Source organism: Mauremys mutica, chromosome 17, assembly GCF_020497125.1.
Source record: "Mauremys mutica isolate MM-2020 ecotype Southern chromosome 17, ASM2049712v1, whole genome shotgun sequence".
NCBI lineage: Eukaryota > Metazoa > Chordata > Testudines > Geoemydidae > Mauremys > Mauremys mutica.
In genome coordinates, this window is record NC_059088.1 from 10,412,998 (window position 1) to 10,435,745 (window position 22,748).

General features: G+C 48.0%; 2 protein-coding genes across 2 annotated transcripts; both read left to right on the forward strand.

The window, feature by feature from the left end:
- The first annotated feature begins 6,219 nt into the window (after positions 1-6,219).
- Positions 6,220-7,080, forward strand: LOC123351952 (chemokine-like receptor 1). Its single transcript, XM_044991645.1, has one exon. The coding sequence runs from the start codon at positions 6,220-6,222 to the stop codon at positions 7,078-7,080; it is 861 nt and encodes a 286-aa protein (XP_044847580.1).
- A 7,895-nt stretch (positions 7,081-14,975) lies between these two features.
- LOC123351953 (chemokine-like receptor 1) lies at positions 14,976-22,381 on the forward strand. The gene is made up of 4 exons (XM_044991646.1): positions 14,976-15,829; positions 18,427-18,463; positions 19,587-19,638; positions 22,299-22,381. The coding sequence occupies exons 1-4, from the start codon at positions 14,976-14,978 to the stop codon at positions 22,379-22,381; spliced, it is 1,026 nt and encodes a 341-aa protein (XP_044847581.1).
- Positions 22,382-22,748: the final 367 nt, after the last annotated feature.

Here is a 22,748-nt window from a genome sequence, read left to right on the forward strand (position 1 = left end):
GAAGTCCCCCATAATTATTGAGTTTTTTACTTTTATTGCCTCTCTAATCTCCCTGAGCATTTCACAGTCGCTATTACCGTGCGGGTCAGGTGGTTGATAGTATATCCCTACTGCTATATTCTTATTGTTTGGGCATAGAATTACTATCCAGAAAGATTCTATGGTACAGTTTGGTTCATTTAAGATTTTTACTTCATTTGACTCTATGCTTTCTTTCACATATAGTGCCAAGCCCCCACCAGCAGGACCTGTTCTGTCCTACCGATATATTTGATATATTATGTAACCTGGTATTACTGTGTCCCATTGATTATCCTCATGCCACCAACTTTCTGTGATGTCTGTTGTATCAATATCTTCATTTAATACGAGGCACTCTAGTTCACCCATCTTATTATTTAGACTTCTAGCATTTGTATATAAGAACTTAAATGTTACTTTTTCGCTGTCTGCCATTACGTGATGTAATTGAATTGACTTAAACTTTTATGGGTGAGATTTTAAAAAGCACATATAAGAGTTAAGTGCTTAACTCATAATTTCAATGGCAATTTGGCACCTAACTCCCTTAGCCACTTTTAAAAATCTAGTCCTGTCTCTTCATTGCCAAGCCTGAACCTTCAAACCTCATGAGCCATCCCCTAAAACATCATGAGATTGGTTTGAAAAGAAAGACATTTGGGTTCTTGTTTTTTGCCTTATGATTTTTTTTTCCGGCCATTTCAAGCTTTTATCTGCAACAACAAAGGCTAGAAACTTACCTAAAAAAAAAAAGAAAAGAAAGCTAAATTTCCCAGCTAACAATATGATTCCAGGATCTGGGACTAGGAGGAAAACGACAAGCATGGTGAATGCTGCAACCAAATTGTAAGATTCGGCGATGCTACAAAACTCTGCCAAAAATTTCAGAAAACCAGAAATATCCAGCTCTGTTTTGGAAGCCAATGGAGTGAGAAGGTGTTTAAAATATTGGGGACTTAAAATAAAATGTGTGGCTGTGGCACTCTATACCTCAAAACAGCACCCTGGAACCCCCATATTCACCACTGTCATAATATTATGATATGTTCTATACAAAATCAGCCTTGTGAGGTGGGAGTCTTGATCTGTTGAACATTAATATCCCATTGGATTGTATGTGCTGTCGTTGTATGTGAGGTTGTGAAGTTTTGCTATATGTGTGTTACTGAAGTGTGTTACTGAGGATGTGTCACTTGCTTGTACCATCTATCAGGGTGAAACACGGCTTGATTCAAAGCCAGTTTAGTTTGTAGAACTCAGATTGGGAAATACATTTATTTCTTGGGTAACCAATTGTGATCTCTCTGCTCGATGCTTATAACCACTTTAAATCTCTCTGTCTGCAGTTAATAAACCTGTTTTATATTCTACCAAAAACTGTGTGTTTGGTTAAAGTCCTGGGAAATCTCAGCTCAGTTTACAAAGGCTGGTGCGTGTCCTCTCCACATCAGAGGAGGCACTGATTGGGTAAGGAACTTCAGGGTTGCCCAGAGGATTCAAGGGGCCTGGGGTTTTCCCACCGCCAAATTGCCGCCGAAGCCCCAGAGCGGAAGAAGCTCCGGGGGCCCGTGCCCCACGAGAGTTTTCCAGGCCCCCCCAGAGCGAGTGAAGGACCCCGCTCCAGGGGCCCTGAAAAAGTCTCGTGGGGGCCCCTATGGGACCTGGGGCCTGGGGCAAATTGCCCCACTTGCCCCCCCCTTGGCGGCCCTGAGGAACTAACACTGGCCGGGCTTCTGTCCAAGGCAGAACAGTACCTTTCTGGGCTGCAAAGCTAGGGAGCCGGGGGGAATGGACTGGAGCCTCCCTATTCATGGTTCGTGAGTGGCTGGAAGGTCATTCATGGAACTCAGCGGGGTGTGTCCCTGCCTGGGGATGGCTGTGTAAGTGCAGGGCCTGCCAGAGGTTTGCACCTTGACACAGCATCACAGTGTGAGGGATTTCCCAATCCCAGAGCGTTGGGACAGAGGGCTCAGCGGTCCCATAGTCCAGGTTGCAGGCCGGGAACCCCGTCACAGTGGCTTTTTAAACTAATGTCTGAATGAATCTTGATATTCCTGGCCCAAATTCACACAGCTTTACGTTGCTGGCAGTTCTCCAGCGTCCAACGAATCCACCAGCCAGTCGTGGAGCAGACAGAATGTCTTGTGGCTCACAGCCAACAAGGCGAGAGATTCACGATCCATTCGTCACCTAGCAAGGTCTCTCCATGATGTTCGAGGGGTGACTGGGGGTGAAGGGCGGCAGCGCTCACGCATGAATCACTCCCGAACCAGCAGCACTTCAAGGGCCCAAGCTGGATCTGGTGCATTTCCAGGTGTGAATGGGCTGAATTTTTGCAATGATGCGGCTGCAGCTCAGCTCCTGTTCTCGGATTGTGGCTGCCGCGGATGTGGGCGACCGTCTCTGCAGATGGGACCTCAGACCTCAGACCCTTCAACATGAGAGGCCCCAGAGGTGAGCTGAACTGTTTGAGGCTTGCACGGAGCTGGCCTCCTTGGAGGTTTTGCAGACTCAGCTTTGTGAGCATCTCCCAATTCGACTGAGCAAACCTCCCCCCTTGTGTGCCCCCCCAAGAGGACAGCTTCCTGATCCCAGACAGTGTCAGTGCGGGGGTGAGCGAGGAGCTGCAGGTGGGGTGTGTGTTTGGGGGGAATCAGTTCTAAGATGCCGTGTCTGAATCCTCCAGGACATAGGTCAGACAGTGAGATTAAATCTTCCAGCTTCAATGCTAGGGTGAAATCCACAATGTCCCCCCTTCAGATATGTCTCTGCCCCCTTGACCGCCTACCCCAGGTTCCTCCCTGCCCTCACCCCACCCCCCAAAGCAGCCTCCCACTTCCCTACCGGCTCCCCATAGCAGCCTCCCCAGATCCCTCTGCCCCCGACTCCATTCCCTAAAGCAGCTTCCCCAGATCTCTTCCTGCCTCACCCATTGGTGCGACACCCCCAGAATTGAAGAGGTTCCCATCATATACAGGGTTTAAAGTCTGATTCAGTGGCTCTGAGCACCCCCACTGTACAAATTATTCCAGGAATTCTGACTCCACCCCACTCCCCGCAGCAGACCCCCGACACACACATTCCTCTCTGTCTCTTGTATAAACAGCCCCCATCCCCTACCCCAGGGGTGGCCACATCTCAGTGGGAAAAGGCCCTATAAACCAGGGGCTCTCAAGCTTTCTAGACTTCTGTACCCCTTCTAGGATTCTCATTTGTCTTGTGTACCCCCAACTTTCACCTCACTTAAAACCGACTTGTTTACAATATCAGACATAAAAATAAAAATGTCACAGTGCACTAGTACTGATCAATAGTTTACTTTCTCATTTTAGCATATAATTATACAATAACTCAACTGGAATATAAATATTCTACTTACATTTCAGTGGGCAGTATATAGAGCAGTAGAAAGAAGTCATTGTATGAAATTATAGTTTGTACTGACTAGGCTCGTGCTTTTTATGTAGCCTGTTGTAAAATTAGACAAATATTTAGGTGAGCTGATGTACCCCCGGAAGATCTCTGCATACCCCCAGTGGTACACATTCCTCTGGTTGGAAACCACTGCTATAGACTGTTATGCAAAGGCTCAGGGCTGACGATGGCAGTAAAACCACCTGGCCAGTAGATGGCAGCACATGTGAAATTCAACTGTTTGTCAGAATCTGGCAATCAAGTCACGCCGTCACCTTCCCTTTCCCTTGGTCGACACTAGCAAGTGATGTTGGTAGAACTACGTCGCTCGTGGGTGTGGAAAACCCACCCCCCTGTGTGACGCTGTTATACCGACCTAAACGCCTGGTGTAGACAATGCTTCTCCCGTCAACAACACAGCTACCGCCTCTCGGGGGATGGGGGGGGTAGATTGACTACACCGATGGGAGAAGCTCTCACGTCAGCATAGACATCGTCTTCACTGAGACGCTACAGCGACACAACTGCATCAGTGAAGCCTTCCTAGTGTAGACGTGCCCTTTGATAAACTGAACTGACTGAGCTCCTGGAGTCTCTGTCTGCCAAGCCTGGGGTCCAGTCCATTAATCCTCCTCATGGCTCTTCTCTGACCCCCTCCAGTTCATAGAATCACAGAATATCAGGGTTGGAAGGGGCCTCAGGAGGTATCTAGTCCAACCCCCTGCTCAAAGCAAGACCAATCCCCAACTAAATCACCCCAGCCAGGGCTTTGTCAAGCCTGACCTTAAAAACCTCTAAAGAAGGAGATTCCACCATCTCCCTAGGGAACCCATTCCAGTGCTTCACCACCCTCCTAGTGAAATAGTGTTTCCTAATATCCAACCTAAACCTCCCCCACTGCAACTTGAGACCAATACCAGTTCCTCAACATCCTTCTTGAAGGGTGGACGCCAGAACTGGACACAGGATCCCAGCAGTGGTTGTACCAGGGCCGGATCCAAAGGGAAAATATCCTTCCTGCTCCTAATCGAGACTCCCCCATTTATGCACCCCAGGACGGCCTGAGCTCTGTTGGCCCCGGGAGCTCACGTTGAGCTCAAAAGTGTCCACACGCCTGAGGCCTCCAGGCAAATGACAAGAGACGAAGGCAGGTTGCAGGCCGGGCTGTGGTTTGTGTGGTCTCCAGCACAGAGCGAGGGTTTCCTTAACGTTGGTGGTCCTGTAACGTGCCCCAGGCCGATTGGTGGGTTCCCTGCAGCAAAGGCAGGGCTGAGAATCTAACGTGTCCAACTCCCAGTGGGGCTCTTTTTCCTTTCCCCAGCCAGGATGAGCTGGAGGGAAAAGTCCCAGCTGGCGTCTCTGCTTCTGGGACTTCGCCTGGTGGACATGGCTATTTCAGCCCCTCCTCTACGATGGGGGCCCCGCCGGCCTGCCCCAGGATGTAGGCAGCTGAATGCAGACACCTTGTTTGGGTCCAGCTGGGGGGGCGGGCAGGAGCTTGTGGTTCACGTGATGTCTGCATGTAGCAGTGGGTGCCGAAGACCTATCAGGCTTTGCAGACATGATTGGACCCAGCCACCTCTTGTGTCCTCCCTCCCCCCCGATATACCCCCACATCATCAGTTTCCTGCTCTGAGCTGAGCCAGTCTGGGCGAGCTGCAGGTGTTGCATTGGGGACCTGGGACAGGAGTCGACTCTGAGACGCTGCGTCCCCCCAAGACACGGGTAAGGAAATGAGGTAAATCCCCCAGCTGCCCCACTGGGATTCATTCTGCCACTCCCATCACTTCCCCCTGGATCTCCCCGCTTCCAGCTGTCCCCATCCCCTACCCTCATCCACTCCGGATTGAACTGGTTGAAATTATTTGTGGGTCCTGTTGTCAGAAGTCAGGGGGCCCCCGTCATGATGGGTGTTGCACAGACCCTGACCAAGCTCGGGGGCCCCGTCGTGTCAGGCGCTGCACAGACCCACAGAGAGAAACAGGCCTGGCTACAGGGAGCTCACATTTAAACAGAGAAATGTTTGTAGGGGAAACTGAGGCACGGGGCCATGACGTGACTTTTCCAGGCTACCCAAACATTTCAGTGACAGAGTCGGAGATGGAACCTAGGAGTCCAGACTCCCTGTCTACCCACTTGTTAGTGGCCTCTTCTTCCCCTGTTTTTTTTGCAGGGTGGCTTTTTTGTCATCGTCTTTTCAATTTTACTTTTCTCCTCTTGGGAAGTTGCACTCCGTTTCTGGCAGTTTACATGGTGGGGGGGTTTCAGTGGGGATTTTGCCCACCCGGCTCCACTAACTCCACTCCAGATAGGCCCCTCCACCCCAAATGGCCCAAACCGCACAAAAACTCATCTTCAAAATGAAGGAGGTGGGAGAAGAATCACTTAAAAAATTCCATTAATTAAAAAAAAAAAGGAGTGGGGGAATGATCATTCTTTTTTTTTTTTAATCAACATATGGGAATAACCAGCTCCTTTGGGAAACTAACAGCAAGACGATTATTTGGGAATTTTAGTGAGGGCAGGGCGTCTCTCATATCTCTGTCTCTGCATTCTGGAGACACCTATTGTCCACCTCCACTTCCCTAGAAATCCAACTGTTCAGCAAGAAGCAAAGGGGTGTGTTTTTTAAACATTTAGTTTAGTAGAAACCAAACTCTGTCCTGGTCCTGTCCTGGAGCATGTTTCATTACTCTTCCTTCCTTTGCTCAGCACAGAGTCTGCGCTGCCCCAGCCGAGGCCTGAGGTGAAGCAGGGGATATTGTGACTGCAACTCTTCCAAGAATGGTGTTCCTAATCCTCTTCCTGGTGCTGTGTGGCGTGGCCTTCCTTGCCGGGGTGCCGTTGAACTGCTACGTCCTCTTTGTTGCCAGCTGCCGTGTGGAGAGGACGGCCAGCGCCGTGTGGTTTTGGAGCCGGGCTGTGGCCGATTTCATCTTCATCGTCTTTCTGCCCCTCAGATTCACCTCAGTCTTCATCAAGGAATTAGACACGGCCAAGGTGCTGAGCAGCACCGTCACCTCCTTCCACATGTTCTTCAGCGCCTTCCTCTTCACGGTCCTCAGTGTCGATCGCTGCATCCTCGTGGCGCGCCCTGAGTGGGCCCGGAACCACCTCACGCCCCTTCTGGCTTTCAAGATTGTTATGGGCATGTGGGCCCTGTCTGTTGGTTTCAGCTTGCGGTACAGCGATCTCTGGGAATCCCTGCACTCACCTGCCAGCACCAGCATGAATGTCGGACTGGATGAAGGGAGGGTGAAGGCTGCTGTTTTGATTGAGTTCCTGGTCGGGTTTCTGATCCCATTAGCCTTGATCTTGATCCCAACCTCCTACATCGTTCTAGCTGCCAAGCTGAGAAGGAACAGGCTGATCCAGTCCACCAAGCCACTCAAGATCCTTCTTGGCTTGACCCCGTCCTTTTTCCTCTGCTGGCTGCCGTATCACGTCTTCTTCCTGCAGATCTCAGCTATGCACACTGGGTCTGTTTGGAACAGAGGAAGCACTTTTGCTTGTGTCCTGACATATTTCAGTAGCTGCCTCAACCCCATCTTCTACCTCACCATGGAGGAAGAGTTTCAGCGGTACCGGCAATGTGCACGCAACCCCCAAACCACCGACAACTTGGGGCCAGAGCCAGATGAATAGGGGAACAGATGGAATTGTCGATATTTGCATGGAGAAAGAATTATGTTTGCTGGACCCATAACTTCCTCTTGATTTCAAAATTGTCTTTTTTAGCAAGTGAATTTTTGTCCTTAATCAAAGAAGAAACACGAGAATGATTACAGGGTTAGAAAACCTGCCTGCCTTAGAGTGAGAGTCACAAGGAGCGCAATCTATTTAGCTTAACAAATGAAGGGGAAGACTTGCCTTGATCACAGTCTGTAAGTACCTGTGTGGGGATCAAATATTTAATAACGGGCTCTTCATTCTAGCAGAGGAAGGTCTAACACGATCCAGGGAACAGAAGTTGAACCTAGACAAATTCAGACGGGGAATGAGGTGTAAATTTTTAAGGGTCAGAGTAACTGACCATTGGAGCCATTTCCCAAGAGTTGTGGTGGATCCTCCATCAAAGGCAACTTTAAATCCAGGTGGGATGTTTTTCTGAAAGCTCTTCTCTAGCAATTATTTGGGGTCAGTTCTCTGGCCTGTGTGCTCTGGCAGGTGAGGTGAGATGATTACACCCGTCCCTTCCAGCCTTGGAATCTGTGCATCATTTTAATGAAATATATTAGAGTTTTGGTTTTGTTCATTTTTAGATCATTTTGGAGTGGTTGGTTCTTTATGGTCTGTCCTTTCCTTCATCTTCGTTTCATTATTCTTCTCATCATCCCAGCGGAGCTTTCTTTCCTGTGTTTGTTGAAGATCAACTAGTCTATGAAATAAGGGTAACATAAGTCCTATTTTAAAAAATGTTTATGCCCATAGGTGTGAAACCCTTTTGTAGCGCCTCACAGATAGTAGTTCTGCAATTTCACATTTGAGATCCTTCAGAACTCTTGAGTGAATCCCATCTGGTCCTGCTGACTTATTACTCTTTAGTTTATCAAAACTTCCTCTAATGACACCACGATCTGGGACAGTTCCTCAGATTTGTCACCTAAAAAGAATGGCTCGGGTTTGGGAATCTCCCTCACGTGCTCAGTTGTGAAGACCGATGCAAAGAATTCATTTTGTTTCTCCTCAATGGCCTTATCATCCTTGAGTGCTCCTTTAGCATCTCGATTGTCCAGTGGCCCCACTGGTTGTTTAGCAGGTTTCGTGCTTTTGATCTACTTAAATTTTTTTTTGCTATTACTTTTGGAGTCTTTGGCCAGCTGTTCTTTAAATTCTTTTTTGGTCTTTCTCATTATATTTTTTACACTTCATTTGCCAGAGTTTATTCTCCTTCCTATTTTCCTCACTAGGATTTAATTTTCACTTTTTAAAGGATGCCTTTTTGCCTCTCAAACCTTCTTTACTTAGTGGTTTACCCACGGTGGCACTTTTTTGGTTCTCTTACTATGTTTTTTAATTTGGGGTGTACATTTAAATTGAGCCTCTATTATGGTGTCTTTAAAACATTTCCAGGAATTTGCAGGGATTTCACTTTTGTCGCTGTACCTTTTAATTTCTGTTTAACTAACTCCCTAATTTTTGTGTTGTTCCCCTTTCTGAAATTAAATGCTACCGTGGTGGGCTGCTGTGGAGTTTTCCCTGTCACAGGGATGTTAAATTAATTATATTATGGCCACTATTACCAAGCAGTTCAGTTATATTCACCCCTTGGACCAGATCCTGTGCTGTACTTAGGACTAAATCAAGAATTGCCTCTTCTCTGGTGGGTTCCAGGAGTAGTTGTTCCAAGAGGCAGCTATTTAAGGTGTCAAGAAATTTTATCTCTGCATCTTGTCCTGAAGTGACATCTATCCAGTCAATATGGGGATAGTTGGTAATCCCACATCATTATAGAGTTGTTTTTAATATTAACAGCCTCTCTAATCTTCCAGAACATTTCACTGTCGCTATCACCATCCTGCTCAGGTGGTCAGTAATATATCCCTACTGCTATATTCTTATTATCAGAGCATAGAATTACTATCCATCGAGATTTTATGGTACAGTTTCATTCATTTTAGATTTTTACTTCATTTAACAGAATGCTTTCTTTCACATCTAGTGCCAATCCCCCACCAGCATGACCTGCTCTGTCTTTCCGATATATTACAGGTATTACCGTGTTTCATTGATTATCCTCATTCCACCAAGTTACCGTGATGCCTGTTAAATCAATATCCTCATTTAACATGATGCACTTTAGTTCACCCATCTTATTATTTAGATTTCTAGCATTTGTATATAAGAACTTTTGAGCTGTCTGCCATTACGTGATGTAATTGAATTGACTTAGGCTTCTACGGGTGAGATTTTCAAAAGCACCTATGTGAATTAGGTGCTTAATGGCTAACGTCAATGGGATTTTTTCACCTAAATCCCTCAGCCACTTTTATAAGTCTAGTCCTGTATCTTCAGTGCCAAGCCAAAGCCTTCAAACCCCATGAGCCACCCCCAAAACATCATGGATTGGTTTGAAAAGAAAGACATTTGGGTCCTTCTTTTTTGCCTTATGATTTTTTTTCCAGCCATTTCAAGCTTTTCTCTGTGACTTACCTAAAAAAAAAGAAAGGCAAGCTGAAATTCACACGTAAACATCTGATACCGGTATCTGGGGCTTGGAGGAAAACGAGAAGCATGGTGAATGCCGCAACGAAATTGTAAGAGTTTGTAACCCTAATTTTGTGACCAAACATTTGGAAAACCAGAAATATCCAGCTCTGTTTTGAAAGCCAATGGAGTTCAGGATGTGTTTAAAATATTGGAGACTTTAAATAAAATGTGGGTGGCTGTGGCACTTTGTACTTCAAAAAAGTACCATGGAACCCCCATATTCACCACTGTCGTATCAATATGCAAAAAGGCTTGATCTGTTGATTATTAATATCCTCTTGAATTGTATGTGCTGTCATTGTATGAGGAGTTAGGAAGTTTTGCTATGTGTGTGTTACTGCAATAAGTTGTGATGTTGGAAACACCCACAACCAGCCTTTCAGGTATGACAGTGGAGGAGCCAGACAGAATTCAAGGCTCATCAGCACCCATCCAAGTATCCACTATCTCAGGAACTGTATAAAATGGAGATTTCTCAGAGAAAACATGTAGACAATGGAGACTGTTTGACCCACATCATAGCAAAATATATTTCCATCAAGCTGGAAGAAACTACAAAAGAGGGGAAGTGACATCACCACTTGGCCTCACTCCCCCCACCACTCAACACCTGGAAAAACGTCTGGAGGACAAAGACTTTGACCTGGAGAAGTTTGGTATCAGGCTGGAAGACAAGCCCAGTCTGTGTATTGAGGAACTGTCACCTGCTTGTACCATCTGCCAAGGTGAGACCTGGCTTGATCCAAATTCTGTTTAGTTTGGAGAACTTACACTGCAAATTTACTTTTATTTCTGAGGTACCCAACTTTGATCTCTGTGCTCACTGCTTATAATCACTTAAAATCCAGCTGTCTGTAGTTAATAAACCTGGTTTATATTCTACCTGAAACAGTGTGTTTGGTTGAAGTACTTGGAAACTCTGAGCTCAGTTTACAAAAGCTGGTGCATGTCCTCTCCACATTGAGGGAGGCGTCAATAGGGTAATGAACTTACACTGGCCAGGCTTCTGACCAAGGCAGGACGGTACATTTCTGCAAGGCCAGGGAGCCGGGGGAAAGTGACAGGAGCCTCCCTATTCATGGTTCATGAATGGCTCAGACAAACATTCATGGAGCTCAGCTGGGTGTGTCGCTGCCTGGGGATGGCTGTGTAAGTGCAGGGCCTGCTAGAGATTTGCAGCTTGACACAGTATCACAGTGTGAGAGGGATACCTCAGGTTGGTAGGACAGAGGACTCAGCAGGTCCCACAGTCCGGGTTGCAGGCCGGGAACCCCATCACAGTGGCTTTTGAAACTAATGTCTCAATGGATCCTGATATTCTCAGCCAAAATTCATGCAGCTTTCACTACATCACTGGCTGTTCTCCAGCATTCAAGCAATCAACCAGCCAGTCATGGAGCAGACATAATGTTGTCTGGCTCACCGCCAACAAACCAAGTGATTCACAAACCACCCGCCACCTGGAAAGGTCTCTCCAGGATATTCGAGGAGTGACTGTGGGTGAAGGGCAGAAGGGCCCACCCAATCCAGCCCACCCGATCCAGCAGCATTTCAGGGGCCCAAGCTGGGTCTGGTGTTTCTTCAGATGTGAATGGGCTGAATTTTTGCAACGATGCGGCTACAGCTCAGCTCCTGCTCTCGGGCTGTGGCTGCCCCGGATGTGGGCGACCATCGCTGCAGACGGGATCTCAGAATCTTCGTCACGAGAGGCCCCAGAGCTGAGCTGAGCTGTTTGAGGCTTGCACGGAGTTGGCCAACTCAGAGGTTTTGCAGATTCAGCTTTGTGAAAATCTTCCACCCCCCCGCTGAGCCACCCCCTTTCTCCCACTCCCTGAGAGGACAGCTTCCTGCCCCCAGACGGAGTCCATGGGGGGGTGGGAGCTGCAGGTGGTGTGTGTGTGTTGGGGGAATCAGTTCTGAGATGCCGTGTCTGATTCCCCCAGGACATAGGTAAGAAATGCTAGGGTGAAATCCACAATCCCCCACCTCCCGCAGATCTGTCTCTAGCTCCCACCCCCACTACCCCAGGTTCCTCCCTGTCCCTATTCTCCCCCCACAGCAGCCCCCCATTTCCCTACCTGCTCTTGATAGCAGCCTCCACAGATCCCTCTGGCCCCCTGACCCCGATCCCCAAATCAGCCTCCCCAGATCTCTCCATCGGTTCCGCTCCCCCAGAAGTGAAGTGTTTCCCATCACCCAGAGTTTACATTTTGATTCAGTGACTCTCAACACCCCCCACCATACAAATTTTTCCTGACTCCACCCCACTCCCCGCAGCAGCCCCTGCCCAAATTCTTCCCTGTCACCTGTATAAACAGCCCCCATGCCCCACGCCAGAGGTGGCCACATCTCAGTGGGAAAAGATCCTTTAGACCAGTGGCTCTCAAGCTTTCCAGACTGCTGTACCCCTTCCAGGAGTCTCATTTGTCTTGGGTACCCCCGAGTTTCTCCTCACTTAAAAACTACAAGTGTCACAGCACACTAATACTGATAAATAGTTTACTTTCTCCTTTTACCATATAATTATACAATAAATCAATCAGAATATAAATATTCTACTTACATTTCAGTGGACAGTATATAAAGCAGTAGAAAGAAGTCATTGTATGAAATTGGAGTTTGTACTGACTAGGCTCATGCTTTTTATGTAGCCTGTTGTAAAATTAGGCAAATATCTAGGTGAGTTGATGTACCACCTGGAAGATCTCTGCGTACCCCCAGTGGTACACGTACCCCAGTTGGAAACCACTGCTATAGACTGTTATGCAAAGGTTCAGGGCTGACGATGGCAGTAAAACCACCTGGCCAGTAGATGGCAGCATAGGTGAAATTCAGTTTTTTGTCAGAAAGTTGCAACCAAATCATCCCGTCACCTTCCCTTTCGCTTGGTCGACACTAGCAACTAATGTTGGTATAACTATGTGACTCACGGGTGTGGACCCCCCCCTCCCGGGTGACACTGTTATACCGACCTAACACCCGGTGTAGACAATGCTTCTCCAGTCAGCACAGGTACCGCCTGTCAGGGGGGGGGGGTGGATTAACGTCATCGATGGGAGAAGCTCTACTGTCAGCATAGACCACGTCTTCACTGAGCCGCTTCAGCGGCGTGGCTGCACCCGTGCAGCCTTCCCGGTGTAGGTGTGTCCTGTCCGTTAATCCTTCTCAGACCTCTTCTCTGACCCCCTCCAGTTGCTCAACATCCTTCTTGAAGGGTGGGTGCCAGAATCAGAGACAGGATCCTGGACACAGGATCCCAGCTGTGGTCGCACCAAGGCCGGATCCAGAGGGAAAATCACCTCCCTGCTCCTAGTCGAGATTCCCCTGTTGATGCATCCCAGGACGGCCGGTGCCCTGTTGGACCTGGGAGCTCATGTTGAGCTGAAAAGTGCCTCCACGCCTGAGGCCTCCAGGCAAATGACAAGAGATAAGGCAGGTTGCAGGCCGGGCTGTGGTTTATGTGGTTTCCTGCACACAGCAAGGGTTTCCTTAGCGTTGGCAGGGTTGTAACATGCCCCGGACGAGAGTAGGTTCCCTGCAGCAAAGGCAGAGCTGAGAATCTCATGTGGCCGATTACCCACAGGGCTCTGTTCACTTTCCCCAGCCAGGAGGGGCTGGAGGGCAGAGTCCCAGCTGGAGTCTCTGGTCCAGGGATCTCACCCGGGGGAGTCAGCTGGAAGTGGCTGTCTCAGCCCCGGCTCCCCACTGAGGCCCCCGCCCACCTGCCCACGCATGTGGACAGACGAATGCAGATGCCTGACGAGGGCCCAGCGAGGGGGAGCTTGTGGTTCGCATAACGTCTGCATGTAGCTATGGGTGCTGGAGCCCTTCCTGACCTTGCAGACCTATTCGGACCCAGCCACATCCTGTGATCTCCACCCATTATTTCCCCCCCCTCCACCCCTCCCGCTCCCGATATACCACCACATGAACGGCTTCCTGCTCCGTGCTGAGCCAGTCTGGGCAAGCTGCAGACATCGTGTCGGAGTTCTGGGACGGGGGTCGACTTCTGCTGCATCCCCCCAAGTCACAGGTAAGGAAATGAGGTAAATCCTCCAGCTGCCTCCACTGGATCTCATTTTGTCCCGCTCCCCACACTGCTTCACTCTCTATCTTCCAGCTCCCACGTCCTCTCCCATCATCCACTCTGGTTAGAACCAGCTGAAATTATTTGTGTGTCCTCTTGTCGGTGGTCAGGGGCCCCCATCACGCTGGAGGCTGCAAAGGCTTTGACCAAGATCAGGGCCCACATCGTGCCAAGCGCTGCACAGACCCACAGGGAGAAACAGGCCTGGCCACAGCGAACTCACTCTCTGAACAGAGAAATGTTTGGAGGGGAAACTGAGGCATGGGGCCATGACGTGACTTGTCTAGGCTCGCCAAGCAGTTAATTGGCAGAGTCTGGGATGGAACCCAGGAGTCTGGACTCCCTTTCTATCCACTAAAATAGACTCTTGCAATATCTTTCCTTTAAAAAAAAAAGTTTTTTACCTTGTAACTGGTCTCTTCTTCCTCTGGTGTTTTGTCGGCTTTTTCATTGTCGTCGTTGTTTTAATCCTACTTTTCTCCTCCTGGGGAGTTGCTCTCCATCACCGGAGGTTTTCACAGGAGGGTTCTTTCGGTGGGGATTGTGCCTGCTTCACTAACTGACCCCCCTCTCCCCCAATTGGCGCAAACCACACAAAAACTCCACTTCTATATGAAGGGGGGTTGGAGAAGACTCGCTTTCAAAAATTCCATTATTTCAAAAAAAGCGGGGGGTGGGGGAAAACAATCATCCATCAACTTTTTTTTTTAACCAAGAGGGGAATAACCAGCTCCTTTGGGAAACTAAAAGCAAGAAAGTTATTTGGGAATTTTGGTGAGGCTGCCGAGGGAGGGCGAAGGTGTTTCTCCTATATTTGTCTCTGCATCTTGGGACCACCCTCCTCATTGCGAAACTTCCATTGTCTATAAATCCAACTGTTCAGTAATAAGTATATGTAGGGTTATTTTTAATATTTGATTTAGTAAAAAAAATGATATTATGTAAAAACAAAAAACTTTGGGCAGAGAATCAACATAGCACTCTGACATAGAATAGACAAAGCACTTTGAATCATTGGGGTATTGGCCTACAAGGATTTGATCCTATCTGAGTTCAGCCCAGAATCTGGGGAGTTTGTAAACTCTGAGGATATTATAAATTCAGCGGCTGTCTGTCTCTGTCTGTGTCCTCTCCTGGAGCCCTTTTCATTGCTCTTCCTTCCTTTGCTAGGTACAACGTCTGTGCTGCCTCCGCTGAGCCCTGAGGAGGAGGAGGGGATATTGTGACTGCAACTCCTCTGAGAATGGTGATCCTCCCAATTCTCTTCCCGGTGCTGTGTGGCATGGCCTTCCTTGCTGGGGTGCCATTGAACTGCTACGTCCTCTTCGTCGCCGGCTGCCATGTGGAGAGGACGGCCAGCGCCATGTGGTTCTGGAACCGGGCCATGGCCGATTTAATCTTTATCGTCGTCCTACCTCTCAGAATCACCTCCATATTCTTCCTGGACTTAGACTGGGCCAAGATGCTGAGCAGCACCGTCACCTCCCTATACATGTTCTCCAGCGCCTTCCTCCTCACGGCCCTCAGTGTCGATCGCTGCATCCTCGTGGCGCGCCCTGTGTGGGCCCAGAACCACTGCACGCCCCGCTTGGCTTTCATGATTGGTTTGGTCATATGGGCCCTGTCTGTTGGGTTCAGCTTGCGGTATAGTGATCTGTGGGAATCCCTCCTCTCACCTGTCAGCATGGGCGTGAATTTCACACTGGACGAAGGGAGGGTGAAGGCCGCCGTTGCGATCCAGTTCCTGGTCGGGTTTCTGATCCCATTAGCCTTGATCTTGATCCCAACCTTCTACATCATTCTAGCTGCCAAGCTGAGGAGGAACAGGCTGATCCAGTCCACCAAGCCACTCAAGATCCTTCTTGGCTTGATCCCGACCTTTTTCCTCTGCTGGCTGCCGTATCACGTCATCTTCTTCCTGCAGATCTCAGCTAAATACCCTCTGCCTTTCCTGGTCATAGAAAGCACTTTTGCTTGTGTCCTGGAGTATTTCAACAGCTGCCTTAACCCGATCTTCTACCTCACCATGGAGGAAGAGTTTCTGAGGTACCATCAACGTGCACGCAACTCCCAAACCACCGACAACTCAGGGCCGGAGCCGGCCTAATAGGGAAATGGATGGAATTGTTGATATGTGCATGAAGAAAGAATTCATTTTACTGGACCATAGGGTCCTCTTGACCCCAAAATTGTATTTTTTAGCAAGTGAATTATTTGACCTTTTTCAGAGAAGAGCCACAAGAATGATTACAGGATTCGAAAACCTGCCTTAGAGTGAGAGAATCATGAAGTCCCATCTATTTAGCTTAACAAAGAGAAGGTGAAGGGGTGACTTGATCACCGTCTGTAAGTACCTACGTGGGGAATAAATATTTAATAATGGGCTCTTCAGTCCAACGGAGGAAGGTCTAACATGATCCAGTAAACAGAAGTTGAACCTAGACAAATTCAGACTGGAAATGAGGTGTAAATTTGTAACAATCAGAGTAACTGACAATTGGAGTCAAGTAACAGAGGGGTAGCCGTGTTAGTCTGGTTCTGTAGAAGCAGCAAAGAATCCTGTGGCACCTTATAGACTAACAGACGTTTTGCAGCATGAGCTTTCGTGGGTGAATACCCACTTCTTCTTCTTCATTTGGAGCAATGTCCCAAGGGTCATGGTGGATCCTCCATCACTGGAATTTTAAGTCAAGCTGGGATGCATTTTTTTAAAAAAAAAAACCTTCTACTCTAGAAATGGTTTGGGGGCAGTTCTCTGGCTGGTGTGACCTGGGATGTCAGATGCGATGATCACACTGGTCCCTTCCAGCCTTGGAATGTATGAATCTGTCATTTTAACAAAATATATAGATTTTTGCTTTTGTTCATTTTTAGATTATTTGGGGGCATTTGTTCTTTATGGTCTGTACTTTTCTACGTCTTTGTTTCATTGTTTTTGTCATCCTGTCATCTTTGCACCCGGTGGAGCTCCAGCTCTTTTTCTGTCCGGTGGTTCCTAAGATCAATGGGTCTATGAAACAAAGGACGACATTTTCAAAAGGGTCTAAGTCTTATTTTTAAAAGTTTTTTGGCCAGTAGGATCCTTGCTGAGAATCAATGAGAACATAAGGTAAGAACATAAGAACATCCATACTGAGTCAGAGCAAAGGTCCATCTAGCCCAGTGTCCTGTCTTCCGACAGTGGCCAATGCCAGGTTCTCCAGAGGGAATTAACAGAACAGGGAATTATCACCCCCTGTCATCCATTCCCAGCTTTTGGCGAACAGAGGCTAGGGACACCATCCCTGCTCCTAGTTCTTATGTTATGAGAAGGAGTAAATAACACTTCCCTATTTACTTGCTCAACACCAGTCAGGATTTTATAGACTTCTATCATATCCCCCCTTAGTCATCTCTTTTCCAAGCTGAACCGTCCCAGTTCTCCTGATACGGAACCTGTCCCATACCCCTAATCATTTTTGTAGCCCTTTTCCAATTCCAATATATCTTTTTTGAGATAGGGTAACCACATCTGCACGCAGTATTCAAGGTGTGGGCGTACCATGGATTTATATAGAAGCAATATGATATTTTCAGTCTTAATATCTATCTCTTTCTTAAAGATTCCCAACATTCTGTTCGCTTTTTTTGACGGCCGCTGCACATTGAGTGGATGTTTTCAGAGAACTATCCACAGTGACTCCAAGATCTCTTTCTTGAGTGGAAACTGCTAATTTATATATGTGTAGTTGGGATTATGTTTTCCAATGTGCATTACTTTGCATTTAGTAACACTGAATTTCATCTGCCATTTTGTTGCCCAGTCACCCAGTTTTGTGAAATACCTTTATAACTCCTCACAATCTGCTTTGAACTTAACTATAGTGAGTAGTTTGGGATCATCTGAAATTTTTGCCACCTCACTGTTTATCCCTTTTTCCAGATGATTTATGAATATGTTAAACAGCACTGGTCCCATTACAGACCCCTGTGGGACACCTCTATGTACGTGTCTCCATTCTAAAAACTGAGCATTTAGTCCTACCCTTTGTTTCCTATCTTTTAACCAGTTACTGAAGCATGTGAGGACCTTCCCTCATCTCATGACAGCTTATTTTGCTTAAGAGTCTTTGGTGAGGGATCTTGCCACAGGCTTTCTGAAACTCCAAGTACACTATATCCACTGGGTCACCCTTGTCCATATACTTTTTGACCCCAAAAAATAATTCTATTAGATTGCTGAGGCATGATTTCCCTTTACAAGCATGTTGACTCTTCCCTAACAAATTATGTTCATATACCGGTATGTGTGTGATAATTCAATTCTTTACTATAGTTTCAACCAGGTTAGCCTCTTTGTTGCTTTTCCCAAAATTATTGCGTGTTTTATTTTTATAGCCTCTCTAATCTTCCAGAACATTTCACAGTCACTATCACCATCCTGGCCAGGTGGTTGGTAGTATATCCCTACTGCTGTATTCTTATTATTCAAGCATGGAATTACTATCCAGAGAGTTTCTATGGTACAGTTTGGTTCATTTAAGATTTTTACTTCATTTGATTCTATGCTTTCTTTCGCACATTGTGCCACTCCCTCACCAGCACGTCCTGTTCTGTCCTTCCGATATATTTTGTAACCGGGTATTACTGTGATTATCCTCATTCCATCAAGTTTCTGTGATGCCTGTTACATCAATATCCTCATTTCATACGAGGCACTCGAGTTCACCCATCTTATTATTTAGACTTCTAGTATTTGTGTATAAGAACTTAAATGCAACAAAGAATCCTGTGGCACCTTACAGACTAACAGACGTTTTGCAGCATGAGCTTTCGTGGGTGAATACCCACTTCTTCAGATGCAAGATGTCTTGCATCTGAAGAAGTGGGTATTCACCCACGAAAGCTCATGCTGCAAAACGTCTGTTAGTCTATAAGGTGCCACAGGATTCTTTGTTGCTTTTACAGATCCAGACTAACACGGCTACCCCTCTGATACTTAAGAACTTAAATGTCACTTTTTAGCTGTCTGCCATTACGTGATGTAATTGAATTGACTTAGGCTTCTACTGGTGAGATTTTTCAAAAGCACCTGTGTGAATTAGGTGTCTTGTGTACTCCCAAGTTTCTCCTCACTTAAAAATGACTTGTTTACAAAAGCAGACATAAAAAGACAAGTGTCACAGCACACTAGCACTGACAGACGGTTACTGCCTCATTTTGCCATGTAATTATAAAATAAATCGATTGGAATGTAAATGTTGTACTTTCATTTCAGTGTATAGGACATAGCAGTGCTTTTCAACCTTTTTTTCTGGGGACCTAATTGAAGAACATTGTTGATGCCTGCAACTCAATGGAGCTGGGAATGGGGGGGTTGGGGTGTGGGAGGGGCTCAGGGCTGGGGGAGAGGGTTGGGATGCAGGGGTGAGGGCTGCAGGGTGGGGCTGGGGGTTGGGGTGCGAGAGGGGGGGTCAGGGTTCTGCGCTGCGGTGCAGGTTCTGGGGTGGGCCCAGGGATGAGGGGTTTGGGGTGCAGGATGGTGCTCCGGGTTTGGGGGGGGCTTAGGGATGGAACAGGGAATTGGGGTGTGGGGTTGGGGGCGTGAGCTTCCCACGGGCAGCTCCCGGTCAGCAATGCAGCAGGGGTGCTAAGGCAGGCTTCCTGCCTCTCCTGGCACCGTGGACCACGCTGCACCCTGGAAGCAGCCAGAAGCAGGCCTGGCTCCTAGGCGGAGGTGTGCAAGTGGCTCTGCACGGCTCTTGCCTGCAAGCACCGCCCCACAGATCCCATTGGTCCTTTTCCAGCCAATGGGTGCGCGGAGCCGGTACTTGGGGCAAGGACAGAATGCAGAACCCATGGTTCCCTCGCCTAGAAGCCGGACCTGCTGGTGGCTGCTTCGGACGTGCGGCGCGGTGTCAGAACAGGTAGGGACCAGCCTGCCTTAGCCGGGCCTTTGAACAGCCTGGTCCGTGCTGCTGACCAGAGCCGCCACGACCCAGTCCCTTCCATTCCGCAACCCAGAAATGGGTCACAACCCACAGTTTGAAACCCACTGGCATATAGAGCAGATTAAACAAGTCACGGCCTGTCTGAAATTAGAGTTTCCACTGACTTTGCTCGTGCTTTTTATGTAGCCTGTTGTAAATCTAGGCAAATATCTAGATGGATTGAGGTACCCCCCGGAAGACCTCTGAGTACCCCCAGTGGTACACGGACCCCTGGTTGAGAACCACTGCTATAGACTGTTGTCCAAAGGCCCAGTGCTGACGATGGCAGTGAAACCATCTGGCCAGTAGATGGCAGCATCCATGCAATTCAGGTGCTTGTCCTACACCTGGTGTAACAGCTGGGCAGGCTGGTCCCAGACTGTACATCATTCCACTGACATTTACAGTGTAAGGGGCTATGGACGCAGGGCTGGGCTAGCAGGGGGCTGTGGGTCAGGAGTGAAAGGCACTGACAGAGCTGGGGGCTGGGGGGAGCCCAGGGCTGGATTAGCACCTGGAGGGTGGAAATCAGGTTGAACAAAGGGGGCAGCTGGAGGTCATGCGGCGAGGAAGTGTCTGGAGCATTTTCTGGTTGTGTGGCTTTAAAGCCAGCCACGGAGATGCTAAGACAACGACCTTTACCTGTTCAGCGCCTGTAACCCAACACCCGGCCGGCACCGACGGCGCTGAATGACTGAAACCCAGCTGGTCTCTGGCACCTGCAGATAGCAACAAACTGTTAATTTCTCACCGTCTGTCCTCAGTGCCCCAGGCTGGCTCAGGGGGGCAGGGAATGTGGCATGGGGCCTTTCCCATCTAGGGAGCATTAGCTCCCACCAGGCCCCAGGGTGGGGACTGGCTCGCTCGGGGGGGGGCAGGGAATGGGGCATGGGGCCGTTCCCCTCTAGGGAGCATTAGCTCTCATCCAGCCCCAGGGCGGGGACTGGCTGGCTTGGGGGGCGGACAGGGAATGGGGCATGGGGCTGTTCCCCTCTAGGGGGCGCTGGCTCCCACCAGGCTCCAGGCCAGGGGCTGGCTGGCTCACAATGGGAGTAATGGGACATGGGGTCTGTCCCCTCTAGCGGGCACTGGCTCTGATCCAGTCCCAAGGGTGGGGACTGGATGGCTCAAGGGGGTGGTGAATGGGGCACAGGGCCTTGCCCCTCTAGGGGGCACAAGCTCTGATCTAACCCCGGGGCAAGGGACTGGCTGATATCAACATTGGTCCATTAGACTTAATGGGACCAGATCCCCACCTGGGGTCAATCGGCTGTATCTCCATTGGTGTCAATGGGCCAGATTCAGGTCAATGGAACTGGCCTGATTTGGTCTACCTGGGTCACGTAGCTTTGCGTGCTCTGTGCCACCAGCCATAACCCCTTCAGATGTTTACCACCTGACCTTTAGCCCAACAAAACATTGGCAAAAAGTTGAGTCTGAGATTTCACTTGCAGACAAAACCACGTCTGTCACAAGTGGCTACTTATAATTCTTTACCTGAGAGACTGTGCAAACTCAGTGACTGTTAACTCTTTACAAGATCCAGCTACGTGAAGAAACCAGATCTCATATTTCATCTGAAATCCCCAGCTGCTGGAGGCATGTGACTGGGGAAAATCTCAGCCCTCACTACCACAAACAAACAGTTTCTAGCCCTCATAGTTTGAGGCGAGGAGCTGGAAAACGTGAATCCAAAAGAACCAGAAATTCAATAAAAGGAGCTCAAATTGATCATCATTATTCAAATCTCATGATTTTAAAGGCAATTTTGTGATTTTTCCAGGGGGGGCTGAGCTCATGATTTTTCATCCTTTTGGGTTGGCAACAGGAGCTGGTTGGAATTTGTGTCCCATGGGAAATTCTGATGTCCGAGACAAACGCAGGTTCGAGTAAATATTTAATTGAGAGAGGAAAATCAAAATGCGACATTGAAATTTCAAACCACGTGGCCGTTTATTAACAAGGGATAAGTTACAACTTGGGCTGGGGGGAGGTAATTTATCAACTAGAAATACTATCAAGATAAACCACACACAACTTGAAAACAGTCTATTTGCATCTAACAACAAGAACTAAATGACCTATGATTAACCGCTTACTAAAATCCAAAATAGACACGCAAACTGAGTAAACCGTGCACGCATTAACCGAATGTTGTGAAATACACCAACTAACACAACAGTAATCAGTACAACAATTTGATTTTCCTATACGGTATACACAACTTTGCACCAAATAAGGGAGAAAGAAGAGAAGAAAGAAAAAAAAAGGAAGAGGCTAAGCAAACAAAGTGTTTACAGAAATTAAAATGCACATACACACAGCTGACCAGCAGTATAGACACAGAGTGCATGACGAATTGAGGGGAAGTAATCCTAACACGACACGAGCAGCACCCCACGTAAAAGGGCACCGGGTCCAGGGAGGGACATGGGGGACAGAGGACAGGCGGATCACCGGCCTGGAGAGGGCGCTCCAGAGCTGAAATCGAGCTAATTCCCAGAAGTCACCAGCAGGAGGCGCTGCAGGGGTGAGTCTGCTTCTCTACAGTGCCCAAGAAACTCTGTCTCTCTGCTCCGTTTCTGGGTCTCACACAGATCTCCTGTTCCAGACTTCCTGCCTCCCATGCACATGGTCTGCAGCCACTCTCTTCACCACCATGTTCACAACCAGGGAATAACCCACACAGCCCAGCTCTGACCGGACACATGCCTTGGATGGTAGCTTCTGTTATTCCAATATAATAAAAACCAGCAGGATCGTATTAAGAGGGATAAGGCAAAGATGCCACATTTATTGTAAATACCATAATAAAACAAAAGATAACAGTAAACAACATTGTTTTACTATTTTTTCTATCACTACTTATTCCTTATACACACACCCATATATATATTTATTCATTCACACAATCATTCATTCAGGTTCTGTATAGATGTTATAGTTACCAGCCTAGATGTTGCTCATGCCAAGTTACTGGCCAGGTATCTTGGTCATGAGGATCGAGCCGAGTCTGTGTCAGATGCATCTGATGCTCCTGGAGGCTG